The 20,173-nt window shown below is 38.4% G+C and overlaps 1 protein-coding gene and 1 long non-coding RNA gene across 3 annotated transcripts in view; one reads left to right on the top strand and one right to left on the bottom strand.

Moving 5' to 3' along the window:
- The window catches only part of LOC311618847, a 164,180-nt gene that overhangs the window by 29,204 nt on the left and 114,803 nt on the right, over positions 1-20,173 (bottom strand). The window lies entirely within an intron of this gene.
- The window catches only part of BORA (BORA aurora kinase A activator), a 30,038-nt gene that overhangs the window by 8,331 nt on the left and 1,534 nt on the right, over positions 1-20,173 (top strand). The window contains exons 5-11 of one of the 2 annotated variants that reach the window (XM_084876483.1): positions 3,102-3,183; positions 6,035-6,100; positions 6,655-6,711; positions 7,118-7,344; positions 8,098-8,230; positions 11,397-11,995; positions 19,833-19,964. In XM_084876483.1, the coding sequence (XP_084732609.1) occupies positions 3,102-3,183; positions 6,035-6,100; positions 6,655-6,711; positions 7,118-7,344; positions 8,098-8,230; positions 11,397-11,995; positions 19,833-19,964 (1,296 nt within the window). The remainder of the gene's footprint in view (positions 1-3,101; positions 3,184-6,034; positions 6,101-6,654; positions 6,712-7,117; positions 7,345-8,097; positions 8,231-11,396; positions 11,996-19,832; positions 19,965-20,173) is intronic. The other variant, XM_084876484.1, reaches the window with a different exon arrangement.

Raw genomic sequence — 20,173 nt, 5'->3', positions numbered from 1 at the left:
CCATTCGGCCCGCGATTTAGGCTGGATTTTAGATTTTGGCCCCTTCTCTGATTGAGTTCGACACCCCTACTAACCATTCCCATTGCCAGCCTGATCAATACCTAACTGTTCCCCAGCCGGCCCGATTGCCTCTAACCGCCCTCCCCTGCCACTCTGGTTGCCACTAACTCTCCTCCCCTACAGAGCTGGTCTTCCCCAACTGCTCTCCTCTGCTGGCCCGGTCACCCCTAACTGCCTCCCTGCTGTCCTGTTTGCATACAACTGCCTTCCCCTGCAGGCCTGTTCCCCCCAACTGCCCTCCCCTACAGGCCTGGTATCCCCCAAATGCCCTCCCCTGCAGGCCTGGGTTGTCGTCCCCCAACTGCCCTCCCTTGCTGGGCTGGTCACCCCCAACTGCCCTCCTCTGCCAGCCTGGTATCCCCCAACTGCCCTCCCCTGCAGACCTGGATCCCTCCCCACCCAACTGCCCTCCCTTGCTGGCCTGGTCACCCCTAACTGCCCACAATTGCCCTCCCCTGCAGGCCATTTTGTGACAGCCATCTTTGACCATATGGGAGTGGCCATCTTGTGTCTTGGAGTGACGGTCAATTTGCATATTACTCTTTTACTAGAGGCCTGGTGGACAAAATTTGTGCACAGGGCTGTGGGGGAGAGGGCGTGTCACTCAGCCCAGCCTGTACCCTTTCCAATCTGGGATCCCTCTCACTATCCGGGACTGCTGGCTCCCAACTGCTCACCTGCCTGCCTTCCTGATTGCCCCTAACCGCTTCTGCCTACCAGCCTGATCACCGCCTAACCACTTTCCTACCAGCCTGATTGATGTCTAACTGCTCCCCTGCCAACCTGTTTGCCCCTAACTGCCCTTCCCTGCAGGCCAGAGACTCTCCACGGCCCAGAGTCCTATCCATGGCCAGGTGCAGAATGACACAAGCATTTTCCCTCACCCCGGCCACTTCGTGCCCTCTGCCCAGAGGCTCTTCATGCCCGGGGTGGAACGCTTGCTTTGTCACCACAGCGACGAAGTAAGCATTTCGCCAGGCTGCCCACGCTGCTCACTCTCAGAGACTGCTCCCCTGGGACTGGGGGACTCCAGCAGGGCTGAGAGGACTGGGCACTGCCATCTTGTGGCTATGGGCGCTGCCATCTTTGTGATGGAGTGATGGTTATTTTACATATTACCCTTTTATTAGATAGGATAATTGCACATGCTTTACTTCAAACAATATCTACTTTGTAATCTACCTAGTAATTTAAAATTTTCATTCTGATCCAATCCCTTGATTCCTCCCCAGTTGAATATTCTCAGACTCTTACCCATTTTCCAACATTTTGGAAAATATGCATTCTTTTTAAAACCCTCAACTTTAAGAGGAAATTCATCAGAAGACTTAAGAAAATAAAGTCATAGTAAAGATTAGGGTCAATGTAGCAAACAGCTTAATTTTTCATATTTATTATATATATGTATATATATATTTGAAATAGAATAAATACATATTGTAAAAAAAATAAATAAAGTTCAGACTGCAAATAAAAAATACTGGATGAAAACCAGGTTTTTATCCCACCTCCTAAAAGTAACTACTGGAACATTTATACTTACACATTAATTTTAGTATGTAATAGATTGTTGTCATTAAGTATTTTGCACATATAGGATCATCCTTATATTTTTTGCATCATAAGTAGTTTAGCAAACTTGGTCTTTTTTTATAGATATAGCAAAATACAAAGAGTTGCTGCAAAAACATAGAAGAAAAGGAAGAATACAGTATTAGGCTTAATTTTATTTCTAGAATGAAAAAGGAAAGACATATATCCAAATACTCTAGCTCCATTTGCTTATACTAACCAGTGGAGTGCTGGTGTAACAACTGGCCATTTGGATATGGGAAGAGTATGAGTTTTAGTTTTTGCTGCTATTATGATGTAAATATTCCAACTGCAGCCAATTTTAAAGTTACTAATGTTATATCACTGAATGGGAAAAGAATTGCATGATATACCATTATATGTACTAGGAGTTCCACCAGACAGAAAAAAAACATATCCTTGGACATAGATTTTGGTAATGTAGTAAAATAGTTAGCAAGTGATGATTTTGAGTATTTATTATCTTTACCTTTAATATAATTATCTTTACCTTTAATTAAATTTTATATAATTTATGAATTTATACCATTTTTAAAATTTGATAATATTTAATAACAATTTGATTTGATTTGATTTTGGGGGAAAAACATGATAAACTCCTGAAATAACATAGCAAATATTACCATCCAGAATTAGCCAATGACTAGCACATTAACATTGGTCCTGATTTCTTTTGTAATATTTAATATTTTTAAAATTAAATTTATTAGGGTGACATTGGTTAATAAGATCACATAGGTTTCAAGTGTACATTTCTATAGCAGGTTTGCTTGCAGCTTATTTTTAATATTAATTGTGCACAACATTCCTGAAAATTTAATAATTAGATTTTGACAGCTGGTAGAAACTAGCTCCAGCACACCACTCATACTGACTTACTTGTATATGACTATCTCCATTTAGTCCTTCCTCTTCATTATTCTCGCTTTTGTAAACTTTTTCCACCAAAAACAATTGGGGAAGAAATTAAAAATATTTTTTCTATGTTTAATACCTTAGTTTAATATGCAAGTTTCAAACTTAAGTGGTTGATACAGTGTTTCCCAAACTTTTGACATATGTGTACCCCTTCTATAATTTTCATTACGCTGAGTACCCCTCGTACTCATGAGAACATAGAATTAGGCGCAGCTAAGCACGGTGTAGTGCATATCCCCAACAAACTCCGGTGCAACGCGTACCCACACCAAACTCTTCCCATACGCCTGGGGGTAAGCGTACCACACTTTGGGAAACACTGAACAGTATTAAGATTTCTCTTTATATATACTTTAAATTTATTCCATTTCACCTTTGGTCATTTGTGCTTTTAAACCTTAATTTTTAAAATTATAACTATTAAATCAGTATGTGATATTTTTTATGATTATTTGAAAATAACATGGGACCTTTTTATATTTTGGGGGGAATTTATGTCTAATTATATGACTTTTATTGTATCTTACTAGTTTTTCACTAAGGATGTTATTGTGCCCTCTCCTTGGACTGATCATGAAGGGAAACAGCTTTCAGAGTATCATTCCAGTAAATGTGAGTGTACTAAAAATAATATGAATAAAACATAAAATTATAAAAAAATCACTGAATGTAAAACAACATATAGTGAAGTGCTAGTTTACCTGCTTTGATATGGAACTTGCTATAAATTAAATTTCTGAGGATTTAACTACTTAAGGGTTAGAATTCAAAATTTGACTAAAATTTACTGAATTTGTGGGGGGGGTTTTTGGCCATAATATTCTGAATTTAACTTTTTCTTCATGACCATTGTGAAAATCAGTTATAGAATGATGGTCATTGATGATCCACAGATGCAGAAGTAGTTGCTGTTGAATATAGAAAGTGAGTCCCTCCAGAGCAGAGAGTAAATTTTGTGTCTTCATCTGGAGTAGGTTTACTTATTTTAAAAGAATGGGACTTCCCACAAATTGGCAGTAACAAAATATTCATGGGTGGTGTAAAGTACAGCATAGGACAGCGTTTTTCAACCGCTGTTCCGCGGCACACTAGTGTGCCACGAGATGTTGCCTGGTGTGCCGTAGGTGCAGACAAGACAAGAATTTTATAATTTTTCACTATTTTGTTTACTTAATATTTCATAATAAAGTAATTATAAAATACTTTCTTTGTGTTTATTTGATTCCTATTCAAGAGAATTACTTTATATATAGTCAATATAGGCACAGAGTTAAATTTTTTTTAATTTTTTTTATTTTATATTTTATTGATTTTTTTACCGAGAGGAAGGGAGAGAGATAGAGAGCTAGAAATGTCAATGAGAGAGAAACACAGACCAGCTGCCTCTTGCACACCCCCTACCGGGGATGTGCCCGCAACCAACGTACATGCCCCTGACCGGAATCGAACCTGGGACCTTTCAGTCCGCAGACCGACGCTCTACCGCTGAGCCAAACCGGTCTCAGCCAGAGTTAAATTTTTTAACATTTTCTAATGGTGGTGTGCCTCGTGATTTTTTTCATGAAACAAGTGTGCCTTTGCCCAAAAAAGGTTGAAAAACACTGGCATAGGGAATGTAGTCCACAATATTGTAGTAACTATGTGTTGTATCAGGGGGTACTAGACTTATCAAGGGGATCACTTTGTAAGCTGTATAAAATGTCTAACCACTGTGCTGTGCACCTGAAACTAATTAATATACTAGTAATATTGCATGTCAACTGTAATTGAAAAATAAAAAAGGAATGTGATATCCCAAATTCAGTTTTCCTCAGCTGTGATGAAAACCCAGTGTGTGCCACATCCCCGTGGGTGTTTCAGGTCTCATGCTTGGGACTTAGGGGCAAAGGGAACTGACGTGAACATGAAGCTTCTGCTGCTTGGGTGCCGGGGATAGTGAAGTTCCGTGTCTGGACGCAGAAGCCTCCGGTCTTTCCGCACCCATGGAACGCTGGCACGTTAACTTGTCATTGTGCAAGTAGGGTGCAATCTCAGACCTTTCACAGTTCTTGACATGGTAGCCTCGAGCCAAATGTGGCTTTTTCAAATTAAATACATTTAAAGTAAAAATTTAGATTCCTAGTCACATTATTCACATTTTATGTTTAAAGTGTTTGGTTGTAGCCTAAAGACTAAGGGTCTCCATGGAGTGCCTTGTTCACATGTACCTTATAGAAGGTCACACAGCCTACAGTAAAGAAGGCATTTGAATCTAGGATTTTACTTTTTATCCATTCTGATAATATTTAATCAAAGGCTTGAACTTATTCACCCATCCCACCCACTTACTCATGCACCCATTTATTTAGGTTTGTTAGGTTACTGGGCTTTATTCTGTTACTATATTTTAAGTTTTCTGAGTTTTTTTTGTTTGGTGTGTTTTTTTGTTTGTTTGTTTGTTTTTGTCTCCTTGCTTTTTACTTTTGCTTATATTAGTCATTTTTATCATTAAATATTCTAGTTTTTTTACCTGGTGGTTTTCTGATTATGAAGCTTAATATTTAGTCATTAACTTTTAAATTTTTAAAAATTATTTGTAGCCGTATTTTTTTATTTTAGCTGTGAAAAAGACTGAGCATGGTTTTACTTCTCAAATTTTAGGTTTTGTCAAGATGATCTGACATTTTAATTCAGACAATTTACCTAAACCCATTGTTCAAAAACATTAGGCAACAGCGGATCTGTTTGAGTATGACTAACACACATCCCAACTGTTTAAGATTGATATCATGGAGAGCAACCACGTTTTCCTTAAAAAGTATTACCTGGTGTCTTCTTATTTGCTATATAGTAATAACCTGTCAGGGGTTACCCTTGTGCTCCCTCAAAATTAAAAAAAGTAAACATAGCAAAAATAACAAAGTATGTACTTATATATGCAGGCATTTATTTTTTTAATGTAAAATAGAAGTTTCCATAGCCCTGTCCAGGTAGCTCAGTTGGTTGGAGCATTATCCCACTACACTAAGATTGTGGCTTCCATCTCCAGTCAGGGCACATAAAAAAAAATCAACCAAGAATGCGTAAGTGGTGAAATAACAAAGTGACGTTTCTCTTCTTTTTTTCTCCCTCTCTGAAAAGTCAGTAAGTAAAACAAAACAAAACAAAACAAAAAAACACTTTTTATTGATTATATAGAAAAAGGAAGGGAGAGGGAGAGATAGAAACATCCATGAGCAAGTCATTCATTAGCTGCCTCCTGCAAGCCCCCCCCCCCCCAGGGATCGTGCCTTGAACCGGAATCAAACCAGTGAGTGGTGCATGGGAAGATGCTTAGCCAACTGAGCCACACCTGCTGCGCAACAAATAAAATAAAATAAATTTTTTTAAGTTTCCACTTTATTTTTTTTTTACTCCAGAAAATGTAACGCTAAGTAAATGAAGAATATAAAATAGAGGATTTTTCACTTAAAATGTTTTACAGGTATTAAAATAACTAATGAATCTCCAATTGGAAGAAAGCTGACCATCTGTTCTGGGAAAAGCAATGGTGAGTATGAATATTCGATATATTCTGAAAAGAAGTACTTTGCACTTTAAGCTACATTTAATTTTAAATTCAGTTCATGTGATAATACGCTGGCATTGAAATTGCTTTTTTTTTTTTATGAATGATCTTTTTGAGAGCTGTCTTTTAAAATAAATCAAAATAGATACATCCAGTCATGTTTTAGAAATAGCAAGTATGTTGTTGTTTTGTTCAAAGCATAGGAATTGATTTCTGATTTTGCAAATCTTTGTGTTTTTTTAATTTGTTAATATTGGGAGACTTATCCACAGATATAGGCTGGCATTTTTATAAAAATGCCAGCAGAACAACCAGGAGTTAACTTGATCTATTAACAGGTTTATGTCAGTGCTACCAAGTATGGAAAGCCACTTAGAAGAAGATGACATATTACATAAAAGAATGCATAAATGAATTAATTGAGTTTAGCTGGAATATCATGGGGAGATGGTTGATTGGGAACCACATGGTAAATTGTATATAACATGCTTGCATGATTTATCCATGTTTGTTTTTTTGTATCTGCTTGTTTCCAGCTGCTTGTCAGACATTGCTGTCTCTTCCTGTGGATTTTAATTTAGAAAATGTATTAGGTATGTATTGTTCTTATTTAAACCTTTAATAACTTAAACAAAAGGTTTTGTTTTGATGGGTTATTATAAATGGAAATATGTGGCAGTGCCTCTTTCAAAAGAAGTAGGGAAATCATACTAAAAAATTTTTTTAACCTGCCCTGAATAAGTGAACTTTACTATAGACATAAACTGTTTATGGATGCATCTTATTGGTACTACTTATACTAATAATAAGCACTCAAAAAAGAAATAATTTCAGATTTTAAACATCACATATGCCATTAAACTTTGTCCTATTTTTTGAAAACAATTCAAATATATAGTAGTGGTACATGGTGGTTTTTAAAAAATCAGATAACTGAAGTCTAATTGCTCTTAAAAATAACTATAGCTTTGCCTTTTATTCTGTTAACCTTAAATGTAGGTGACTATTTTAGAGCTGATGAATTTGCAGATCAATCTCCTGGAAACCTCAGTTCTTCATCCCTCAGAAGAAAGCTATTTTTAGATGGCAACGGGAGTATCTCTGACTGCTTACCTCCAGCTTCTCCCAGCAGTTGTCACAATAGTGCTCAAACCTCACTTGAAGTTTTTTATTCAATAGATTTATCTCCTGTTCAGGCTAGGAGCCCCATGCAGACACCAAGTTCGGTAAGAAGTGTATTAAAATGTGGTTGGCTAACTTTGCTATAGATATACGTGGATCTTGGTTGCCCATATTCACTTGAAAAATGGCCATTTGGGTTCTATATTTCAAAAGAATTATGTTCATATTTTGTCATTAGTCAGGATGTTTTTGGTTATACTTTCCAATTTTGCATTTAGAGGTATACAGGATAACCAAATTTATCATGAATCTCAAAGAATTTCAATGTAAGTTATTTTCTGAATTATGTAAGATTTTTAGTATAACACAACTGCATTGGCATTAATTTAAATTTTTCATAAACAGCTGATTAGTATGAAATATAGTGGTTTTTTTGAGCCCAGTGATTACATATATATATGTTTTTAATATATTTTATTGATTTTTTTAAAGAGAGGAAGAGAGAGGGATAGAGAGTTAGAAACATCGATGAGAGAGAAACATCAGCCAGCTACCTCCTGCACACCCCCTACTGGAATCGAACTCAGGACCCTTGAGTTCACAGGCCAATACTATCCACTGAGCCAAACCAGTCTGGGCGTATTTATATTTTTTGACTAGCATATTCTGTTTCAAAACTTTTCTAGCTATCTTCTTAGCTGTCCTTGCTATAAGATGCCTTGACTTTTGATATCTGTTCTTTGGGGAATGGCCAGAGTTTGCATGACCTACTTTATAAATGTGTTTTGAAGATGAAGATGCATATGATATAATAGAGTTAAGGAAGAGAACCATATAATTTTTTGTTTTTATCATAGGGGCAGTTTTCGTCCAGCCCTATTCAAGGTAGTGCAAAAAAATACAGTTTGGGAAGTATAACCAGCCCTTCAACTATTTCTTCACCCACTTTCTCACCAATTACATTTCAGATAGGAAAGACACCACTCTCAGGTATGTGTCATAATATAATACCAATTTAAATTTTTATATTATCAATTTTTATTGTAGAGGCTCCTTTTAGTTTGTTCTATCTATAGAGCTCTAAATGACTGCTAAGCTTTTAAAATTTAGAAACCTTTTTTTTTGTTTGTTTGTTTTTTGTTTACAAAAAGAACAATTTAACTTCCAAAACAGTGTCTCGGCAAAGTTCTTCTCTAACTGGTAAATTCAGATAATTTGATTAATAGTATTTATATTAAACATTCTTAAAAAGAGGGAATCAAAGAAAGATGGCAGTTTCAGATATAAGTGGGTTTGATTTTGCTTCTGATCTATAAATTCACACTTTGGTAACTAGATACTCATATTTTGCAAACATATATTTGTTTGAGGTTCTTAAAGAAAATATAGTATGGAAAATTTCAGAGAAAATATTTTTTTTTGCAGTGTGTCAATTTCTATGGAAAAGATGATAGCGCTTATTATTCACAATAGAAAAAGCCTATTCATAGTAAAGAAAATTGGAAAACTGAAAATGATGTATTTTGTTAGTTTTTCCATTGTTTGTGTGTGTGCTTGTGTGTGCGCGCACGCACGCTCCTGTGTGTGTGCACCCATGTGAAGAGTTACACATGCACAGTTCTCTATCATGCTTTCTTTGCCAAGCATTTTATTATTATATTTTGATAGGTCATTTATTGTCTGAACCCATGAATTTGAATCACTATGTAATACGCCATTTCATGGATGTGGTATTTGTTTTCAATTGTTTAAATTGTTTCTAATATTTTTAAATAACATAACTATTGATTATCTTTGTACATCATGTTGTACATATTTATATCCTTAGTTCTCAAAGGTGGAATCATTTGGTCAAAAAGGTTGAATATTTTTAAGGCTTGATGAATTTCATCAAATTTACTTCATAAAAGGTTGTATCAGTTGAAATTTTCATCAATAGTGTATAAGAAAATCAGTTTCTCCCCATCCAGAAACACTGGCATTAACATGCTTTTTTTTTTTAAATCCTCACCCAAGGATATTTTTCATTGATTTTTACAGAGAGTGGAAGAGAGAGGGAAAAACAGAGAAAAATATCACAGTGAGAGCAACACATCAATTGGTTGCCTCCTGCATGAGCCCCAACCAGGGTGTGGTCAGGGAGGAGCCTGCAAGCGAGATATGAGCCAGAATTGAACCCGGACCCTACAAGCTAATGCTGTACCCACTGATGCGAACTGGCTAGCGCTTTCTTTTTGTAGTTTGTTAGTTTGGTAAATTACAAAAAGGAACTTTACTGCTTTAATTTTTTAATCTCTGATTATTATGACACTGAATTCTTGCTGAATGTTTATTGGTCATTTATTTTGGGGTAGGAGATTATTATTTTAGTAAATTTCTCAGTCAATGTTTTTGGACTTCAGTTGACCACGGGTGACTGAAAGCACAGAAAGCAAAGCTGTGGATAAGAGAGGCTACTGTGTTTCATTTATCAGATTCAGCTGTTAATTTGTAGCAGTCACACGATTTGTCCAGTATCTTCTTTGTCTATGGATAATCTATCTATACTAATAAAAGGGTAATATGCAAATCATGGTGATGCCCTCACTCTGTAATGACCAATCAGCAGGAGTCTGAATGCACGGCAGGCATAGGTGGGCAGGGCTATGTGCGTGTCGGGGGGTGTGAGGCTGCATCCTCTGCCCGGTGCCAGCCAGGGATGTGACGCTGTAATTGTTGATTAATAAATTTATATGTTATTTTCATCTACATTTTACTAATTTTCTTTCATCTCTGACACTTCTATCATAGAGAAAGGGCAAATAGCAATATTAAATATTTCCTCTAATTCCCTTTTAATGTGCATGAATTTCATGCACTGGGCCGCTAGTGTGTTATAATAGCAATTTGCTTGTGAGGAAATAATTCTCAGGGAGTACTCTTTAATTTAAAAAAAGAAAGTGCCACAGGAGGAGCCTTGTTTTACTTATTGAGACAGATTCATTTGTGCTATTGGGTTTGTTTGTTTTCCAACAGATTACATTCAATATTAGTTTCAGATATATCTCCTAGTGTTTAGATAATCATATACTTTAAAAAGTATTTCCCCCAATATTGTCAGTACCCACCTGGCACCATACATAGTAATTACATTATTGAGGCATTAATTACTACATTCCCTATGTGTGCTTTATATCCCCAAGACTATTTTGTTACTACAAATCTGTATTTATCAATTCCTTCACTTTTTTCACGTAGTTCCCAAACCCCTTCTCATCTGGTAACCATCACACTGTTTTTTATGTTTCTTTGTTCATGTTGTTCTCTACATTCCATATATAAGTGAAATCACATGGTATTTGTCTTTCTCTGACTGACTGACTTCACTTAGCATAATACCCTCTAAGTCCATCCATGCTGTCACAATTAGTAAGGTTTCATTTTTATTTATGGCTGTGTATATTCACTCGTCTGTTGATAGGCACCTGGGTTTCTTCTATATCTTAGCTATTGTAAATAACAAAACAAAAAGATAACCTACTGAATGGGAGAAGATATTTGCCAATGATACATCCAGTCATCCAAAAAGGGGTTAATATCCTAAATTTATGAAGAACTCATACAACTCAACATCAAAAAGATGATGTTTTTATCCAGTTAATATATGGGCAAAGGACCTGAATAGACACTTTTCCAAAGAAGCCTTATAGATGACAAACATATTAAAATAAGCTCAACATCACTAATCATCAGAGAGATACAGATTAAAACCATAATGAGAAATCACCTTATACTTGTTAGAATGGCTAACAGCTATAAATCAACAAACACTGTTGCTGGGAATGCAGATTGCTGCAGTGACTATGGAAAACAGTATGGAAGTTCTTTAAAAAAATTAAAAATATTACCGCAATTCTACTGGGTATATATCCAAAGAAACGCCAAATACTAATTTGAAAGTGTATATGCACTCCTGTATTCATTGCAGTGTTATTTACAATAGCCAAGATATGGAAGCAAGCCATGTGCTATTTCTAACAACAGAATTTTATTCAGTAAACAACACAACTGTTAATAGGAATCTATTTTTTTCTGACATGAAACATGATTACCATTTAGGAATGGCTTTTCCATTTTTATGATTTTATGATATAATTTTTTTCTCCCAATCTTTTAGAACAAAGGAAGCTTACTTTTCATTCTCCTGATGCTTCATCTGGAATAAATTCTAATGGAATTAGTAATTCATGTATCAGAAGTCCTTACATAGATGGCTGCTCACCAATTAAAAATTGGTCTCCTATGAGACTTGAGATGTATAGAGATGGTACTCAATATCGGACCTCACTGCTTCAAATACCTTTTACCCTTGAGGCTCACAATGAAGATGAAGAAGATAAAGCAAATGCTCCTTCCACAGATGCCTCATCACCTGCCATGGACACTACTGGCATCCACCTACGGCAGTCGGATAGCGATGCTTCTCATGGCACATGTTTAGTAGTGACTTCCATGTCCGTTACACAAAATCAGTCTAGTGCTTCTGCAAAAGTCCTAGCACTGCTACAGGATGTTGAAAGTGAGAAGGAGAATAACACTGTGGATATGGTTGATCCTATAGAGACAGCAGATGAGAACACATGGATTAAGGAGCCGGTGGATAATGGGAGTTCACCCATGACTGATTCCTTGAGTGGAATTATTGAAAACTCTCATATGTGTATGTCACCTCTTGCAGAAAGCAGTGTAATTCCTTGTGAAAACAGTAACATTCAGGTAAAGTATATTCATATTTTGTAGTTCTGTACTTGCTCCCTTGGTGTTCTTTAAGCCTTTCTTTTCTAAGACTGTGGTAAGACAGTAAATGCATTAAATATGACTATAGCATTTATTTGGAGTAGGAAACAATGAGAGCAGAGAAGAAATCAAGCAGCTCTGTTTTTTTAAAGAAGCAGGATTAATCTTTCATGTGGAACTAGTGCCAAAGGAATTTAATTTCCTATATAGCATTTTTGTATTTTGAAAATGCAGTTTTGGTTTTCCTTTGTAATATTTAGTGAGAAAAAAGTTGAGCTTAGAGCACTTTTATGTATTTTTTTGGTACTTTAAAAAAAAATGTGATTTCATAACCAAAATTTTTAATTTTATAATATCTGGTAACAGGAAAGTATAATTCATTTGACTTCATAGCCAGCACTTATTTTTAGAAAGCCACTTGTTCCATTAATTGCCTTATTTTTTGAGCTAAAAATGTTGAAAGAACTTTAAAATAATCAGAAAGGCAATTATTATCTGCCTTATCATAGTAATAATGCTTAGGTAATTCTTACTATATGCCTAATATAATTCTGAGCACTTTGAATGTGTTAATTTGTTTATAATGTTCACAACAATCCTTTGAAATAAGTGAAAAATTATCCCCATTTTACAGATGAGGAAACGGAGGGTCAGGGAGGTTAAGTAAATTGCCATATAGCTAGTAAGTGGTAGAGCCAAGATTTGAATCCTGACACTCTGGCTTTAAAGTTCATATAATTTAATCCAAGTTTATACTGACTCATAGCAATAAATACTACTTACGCTGTGTTTCAGTATGCCAGGTACTCTCATTTAATTTTCACAACAACCCTATAATGCTTTAGTGCTATCAGTTTTGGCATGCTAAAATCTAAAACTCATGGAGGGATCCTAAATGACCCCAAATTAAATATAATATTTCGCTCATATTTTTGTGCCTAAACTGTATATCCTGACTTATTGGATCATTGCTAACAACAATAATAATAATAATAATAATAATAATAAAATAACTCCAAAATTATTTCTAGCAATTTAACTTCTAAAGTTGATTCTTAAATGAAAAAGCACATACAAACTTGGTTTAAAGGTATTATAAGCTTATTTTTCTCACTACCTCTGCTTTTCACAGCATTATAGAATAACTAGATGGCCAGCATGAAAATTCATGCTCTGGTTGGAGGGGGGATCCCTCAGCCCAGCCTGCCCGCTCTCACAGTCCGTGACCCCTTAGGGGCAGAAGGTGACCAGGCAATCAGGGGAAGGTGATGCCCTAGCACACCTCTGCTGCTGCCACTGCCGGCAGCACAAGCCTTGGTCGGCCCTGGTTACCTGAGCCCTAGGCAGCCCTGTGCTCCTGGGCAGCCACCATCCACGACTTGCCTGCACCTCAGGCTGGCCCGAGGAGGCTGAGGGGACTGGGTGCTGCCACCTTGTGCCTGTGGACACAGCCATCTTTGTGGGTGTGGCAGTTGGTTAGCATATTCCCTCCTATTGGCTTTGGGTGCTGTCATCTTTGTGATGCGTGAGGGTCAATTAGCATATTCCCTCTTTATTAGATAAGATTATAAAATAGTTTCATTGAAATATACCATCCTAGCCATTGGAAGCCTATCTCTAATTAAATTTTCATCCACTCTAGGAAGAGGATGAATACCTGCAGGGATACTTCAATTCATTTTTGGACTTCTCATCCTATATAATAAAGAGCTAATATGCAAATGGTCATCATGCCCTCACGCCATTATACCTTAACAGTTCAGACATTCAACACCGGAGAGGGAGCAATAGGGACAAGCCAAGCACAAATGAGCTCATGAGAGAGAAACGGGGAACAGCCAGGCTGTGGCCCGGGAGAGGGACAAGCCGCCCACCCCGTGGTCCTGGGTGCCAGCATCTGCATCTGCTGCCCAGGAGAGGGACAAGCCACCTGCTCTGCAGCCCCGGGTGCCAGTGCCTGTGCCTGCGCCCTGGAGAAGGACAAGCTGCCCACCCTACGGTCTCAGGTGCCAGTGCCTACAGCTGGGGAACCTCAGACCATGCCCCCTGCCTGGCAGGGCTTGACTGGACCTCAGACTTTGCCCACCGCCCCTGTGCTGTGCTGGGGGACTTGAGGCCACACCCCCACCCCAGCACCAGGCTGGAGGACCTGAGGCTGCATGCCCTGCCCTGGCACCAGTTTGGGGGACCTGAGGCCCTGCCCCCACCTTGCCGGGCTTGACAGGGGACCTAAAGCCACGCCCCCCACCTGCAGGGCTTGACAGGGGACATCAAGGCATGCCCCCCACCCTGGCCTACGCCAGGGGACCTGATGCCACACTCCCTGCCTGGTGGGGCTTGATGGCTGACCTCAGGCCACGCTCCCCGCCCTGGCGCCGGCAGGGCTTGACAGGGATGGGGCCAGCTGGGTCTGGGTCTCATACAATTTTGAAGCACACATGGGTGGGTGGGGACTTGACTCTGGTTCCCATGGTGCACCCCAGACTCTGACAGGAGGAAGATTTTCATACACATTTTACTAATTTTCTTTCATCTCTGACACTTCTATTATAGAAAAAGAGCAAATAGCAATATTAACCCTTTGCACTCCGAACCATTCTGGACATTGGCTACCAGCTACTCGATGCTACTTTGCGGCGGAGTGCGTTGAAATAACTCAATTCCCCGTAATCACTAATAACCTGCAATGTCCCCTGAGAGGGGACATCCGAGTGATATGCTAGAATTCCGATGTCCCCTGAGAGGGGACAGCGGAGTGCAAAGGGTTAAAATGTCTCCTCTAATTAATTCCTTTTTGGTGTGCATGAATTTTGTGCACCGGGTCACTAGTTTGTAAATACTTGTCCTTTAGACTTTGAAGGCATGGTTTCATTGATTCTGTTCGATATTGCTGGTGAGAAATCTGAAACCACTGTAATACTTTTATATTTTGTATACTAGTATATCTTTTCAAACCCCACCCCCTCCCACCATCCCCCAGAACATAGGATCTTTGTCCAGTGTTTTGAAATTCTAGTGATTTTTTGATATGCGTTTCTTTTCTTCAGTTATCCTGGGTACTCAGAGGGCTCTTAATGGTAAATTCATGCCCTTCACTTATCGGCTCTTTTCTTGTAATATCTTAGATTTCTTCTCTGTTATTGTCACTGTTATCTCTGGAACTCCTATTGATTCTTCAATTTTTGAAAAATTTTTCGCTATATTTTTTAATCTCCTTTTCTAACTTTTGGGAAGTTTCCTCAATTTTATATAATCATCCTTTTGAATTGGGGAGGGGGGGTACGGGGAGTTGTTTTGTTTCGGTATTGTTTTTAAAATGTATGGCATGGCTAGCAGAGCGGTGCATGGTCTGGCCTTGGCCTTATTTTCCAGCCTCATTTTGTTTCCTTCAGTCTTTGTCAATCCCAGTGGCTTTCCAGAGTTTTGAATAGTCATGTTCCTTCTTGTTGAAGAACCTTTGCATGCAATATAGAATTTGTTTTCCTATCTCACTTACTTAACTCCTATTTATTTTTCAGTTTACAAGTTAATGGCCATGTCATCAGAATAGCTTTCCCCGGTTACACTAGCCGACCCATGTCTCATTATGTGCTTTCCTAATTCCATGGACATTTTGCATTCTTTCCAATCAGACTATTAATACAGTAATCATGTGTTTCTCTTTATCCCAGAAGTTACTAAAAAAACAAAAAAAACAAAAAAAAAAAAACTTGGCATGTAACTTAGCATGTAATAGCAGCTCATTAAATATTTGTGGAATGAAAGCCTAATGAGTGCATATGTAAGTTCAACTAGAAGGACATATAAATTGAGAACAAAGGTTTAGAATCCTGAGAAAAAATTGAGGGAATGGATAAAGGAAGCAGAGTCCCTGAAAGGGACTGATGACCAGCCAGAGAGTAAGTGGGGGGGTTCAAGGAAAGTGAAGTGTGATGGAATTTTTAAGGAGAAAAGAATACTTAGTAGGTCCAACTTCATCTTATTGTGCTTCTCAGATATTGCGGGTTTTTGTTTTTTTTTGTTTTTTTTTTTTTTTTTTACAATTTGAAGACCAGACCTTCTATCAGCAAAAAGATGACAATCACTTTATTGCGATACTCACTTTTATGCAGTGGTCTGGATCCAAACCTGCAATATTTCTGAGGTATACCTGTACATACAAAACAAAGGCAAGGGTTGTAAGGCTTGAAAAGTGGCTGTTGGATTAATAAAAGAAGTAATTGGTGAGTGAGCAACCTCAAGGTGGGAGATAAAAGGTAAATGGAAGGAAGGTAATGGAAAATATGTGTCAATAACTTCTTTAAAGACCTTAGATTTATGATAGCTAGGGAGAACATTACAGTTCAAAACTGCATTTTTGTAGTTTTTCTTTTTTATGTTGCTTTTACTTTAGATGGGAGAAAATAGCATATTTATATGAATGAGAGATGGATAAGAGTAAAAGGAACAAAGAAAACTAGAAATTGGCAGGATAATTAATAATAGGTATCAGTTATGTGTCCTTTTCAAGTATTTTGTGGCCAGAATCTATTCCTCATGATAATTTACAGTAGATGTAATAGATGTCATCTGTAAAACAGTGATCATTTTATATATGAGGGAGCTGAAGCTTGCAAGATGGGATAGAATCTAGAGCTCTGGTAGCAGGATTAGCAGAGGTACCCCTTTCACTTTTATAGGAAGAGGGCCGAGAGCAAGGATGGGTGTGACTGCAACTATTTGGAACTGGGGGGTGAGGAGAGTTCACATGGCTTTAAAGAACATGGGGAACCCAGATGGCAGATTTTAGGTTTTTTTCCCCAGCTATTCTATCAATTTCAGAAAGTAACTTCTTTGAGCTTGTTCCCTCTTATTTAAAAAACTAGAGGCCCAGTGCATTAAATTCATGCACAGGTAGGGGCCTAAGCAGCTGTTGGCTGCCTGCTGCTGGCTGTGGCCTCCTATCCCGTCCACCTGCCGCTGCCGCCGCCACCTGGTTGAACTCCCAGTTGAACTCCTGGTTGAGGGGACAATTTGCATATTAGGCTTTTATTATATAGGACTAGAGGCCCGGTGCATGAAATTAGTGCAGCCCACCCTACCCCCAGTCCAGGAGCCCTCAGAGGATGTCCACCTGGAGCGGGGAGCGGGCCTAAACCACAGTCTGGCCTTCCTCTGCGGGCTGATCAGGACAAGGTGCCACCCCCATCACCCTGTGGCTGCTGCCACTGCTGGCCGCCAAGGTGTTTTCATCAACACAGACTCCAGTCCTTTTACCACGAAAAAATGACAACTTTCTTTAGGCATTTTCAAGATGTGTCTTTCATAGGATATGACAATTCTTTTTTTATTCTCACCTGAGGATATTTTTCCATTGATTTTTAGAGAGCAGAGAAGAGAGTGGGACAGAGAGAAACATCAGTGTGAGAGGGACATTTCGATCAGTTCCCTCCTGCATGAGCCCTGAGCTGGGCCCTGGCCAGGGAGCAGCCTGCATCCTAGGTACATGCCCTTGATCAGAATCAAACCTGGACCTTGCGGCTTGTAGGCTGAGGCTCTATCCACTGCGCCAAACTGGCTAGGACAGGAAATGGCATTTCTTAGCCCCTCTAGCAGTGACCCTTCATTTTTTTCCTCTAGAAATGCTGTGGAAAAACCCTAGATCACCTTCTGGGATTCTTATTACCCAAGTTATTAAGAACGCTGCAGGAGCTTAGCCAATGAGTGTTCAGAATAGATGTTTCCTCTGCAGCTCACATGTAGAGGTGGGCCTGCTCAGGCTAGGCGGTGGTGGCAGCCTGGGCAACCCCCCCAGCCTCTCAGCTCCTGCTCCCAGGGCTTCTGGGGCCGGCGGCCTGGGCACCACGTCCTCCTGCCTCTCCACTCCCGGGCTTCTGGGGCCAGGTGGCTGCGGCTTGGGCACCCCCCGCCTCTCCACTCGGGGGCTGCGCCATCCATGACTTGCATCACAAGGCAAGGAGTCCCCTCCCTCCCATCTGCGCACACAACCTCCTCCTGAGCTGGTCATGACTGTTAGGACATCCCCACTAATTTGCGTATATATATATATATATATATATATATATATATATATATATGAGAGAGATGGGATGGTAGGATTATAGGATAATGCTGTGATCACTGTTTAATGTGAGCATTCATTTTTAATAAGTAATGAGAGACTGAAGTAGCAAGCATTCAAGCAAGAGGGACAGACAATGATGAGAATGATGAGGAAAGGGCTAGAGTGCTGAGGCCAGATTTCAAGGAACACTTGGTAAGGCACAGCTCTTGTCAGTTATGAACCTTGAAGATTTATAGAAAGCCACATCAGATTTATGTGGGAGAAAAATAAATTTAGTAACACTGTGTAGCATGACTAGTAGTAGAGACACCAAGTAAAGGCAGCACAGTCCAACTGGAAGAATATAAATATTACAATCAGAACTAAATTTGAACTAAAGTTTTTTATGGCTGGTGGGATCTTAAGGCAAGATCCACTTAACAGTGAGTAGAGCCTGACTTGTTAACCTTTCTGAGCACCTCATCTTCTGAGCTTTAACGTGATGCTGATGCCTACCTTTTGTCTGGCGAGTAAAGAGATGATCTTTATGATCTAGTTGATGCATAGTAGGCATGACAGTAGCAGTAGTCTTGATGAGAGCAATGTTCAGCCACCATCTTCTGGGTATCATTGTCCTTCCAGGGTGGGACAAACTCGGGTCTTCCGTAGCTGCTCTCCACTGGCAATTAACTTTTTCTTCATATATTCAATTATGTATTCATTTTTTAGTTTATAAGCTATTTACTTTGCACTGGTGAATAAAAGGAAGAGTTTTTGGCAGAGTGTCTAGAGGCAATCTGATAATTACATTTTTGACCAAACAGTTGCAGAAAATGATAGAACAGGGTATTTCCTCTGGGATGTAGTACAAGATTTTTATTTTACACATCACAAGGGTTTTTTTCTAAATGGAACGTGACTCCATAGTGAACACATACACATCCATCCCTGAAAACTAGAAACATTTTTCTTAAGATGATAGAATGCGCTTTCTCAGCTAGTCTAATACTTGTGATGGGGGCGAAAAGTACCCACCTTTCCCTTCTTTCTAATCCTAATGTGCAAAATAGGGCTTAAGTGCAAGGTGAATCCTTCTTAGGTTTTGTGTTGTTTGATGCTCAGCAGGTAAATGCAGTGTGTGTAGTAGACAGGAACTCAGGAGCCTCAGTCTTTATTACCTCATTTTCCCTGACATGTGAAGGTTAACCTTTCTGAGTCTTAGCTTCCTCATTTACGAGGGTTGTAGTAAGGAGAAAATAAGAATGGTATGATATGGAGTGCCATATAGAAGGCCTAGCATTTTTTTAGGCACTCAATAAAAATATATGTACCAAAACTGAAGTTTGAATACTCATAAAGGTAGATTGTACTTAGAGATGCATCCAAGCAATTTGGAGACAAGCTTGGTAAATGAGTTGGAGATGAAATTGATTGTAATCCTCATTTTCATCTACTGAGTGTCATCTCAAGGTAACAGGAAAGCATATTTAGTGCCATATTCACTGATTCTAAAGAAAATTGCAAAATAGTAAACTGACTACTTTGAAGAACCAGTTCTATGTAGAACTACCTTTTATGTTTATAAATTACTTTTAGGTTTCATTCACTATGATCAACTATTACAGTTGTGATAGTGTAACTAACTATTCACTTAAATATTTTTAAATAAATTTACTTAAACATAAAAGCTCCTCAAAATAAATTTTGTGGATAAGTGAATTAGTACGCAATTTATTCTTAGTGTGTGTTTTTCCCCCTCCTCATTCCTGTCAGATGGATAGTGGCTATAATACACAGACTTACGGAAGCAATTTTATGGATACGGTTGGGGCAGAAAGTTACTACAAAGAAAACGATGCACAAACTTTGGAAGTCGAGACCAAACCTCAAGTTTTTAATATAAAGGTATGGAATAAAACAGAAAGCTTGGTGTGGTTGTAGGTCCTAAGTGTTCACTAAATGAGATTTTTTTCCTACTTTTTCTCCTCTATTTTGCTTAAAATTTTGTTGACTATCATGTTTATACCTAATCTTTCAGGTCATTTAATAGCAGGTGAAGATGATTTTTAAATGGAAACTCTTCATTTTCCTAACTCTGCTTGAGAGTGTTAAAG

The sequence above is a fragment of the Pipistrellus hanaki genome (genome assembly GCF_964339955.1).
Source record: "Pipistrellus hanaki genome assembly, chromosome: 3".
NCBI classification, from domain to species: domain Eukaryota; kingdom Metazoa; phylum Chordata; class Mammalia; order Chiroptera; family Vespertilionidae; genus Pipistrellus; species Pipistrellus hanaki.
The sequence above is the reverse complement of the archived record's forward strand: the minus strand, read 5'-3'. Positions and strand labels throughout refer to the sequence as shown.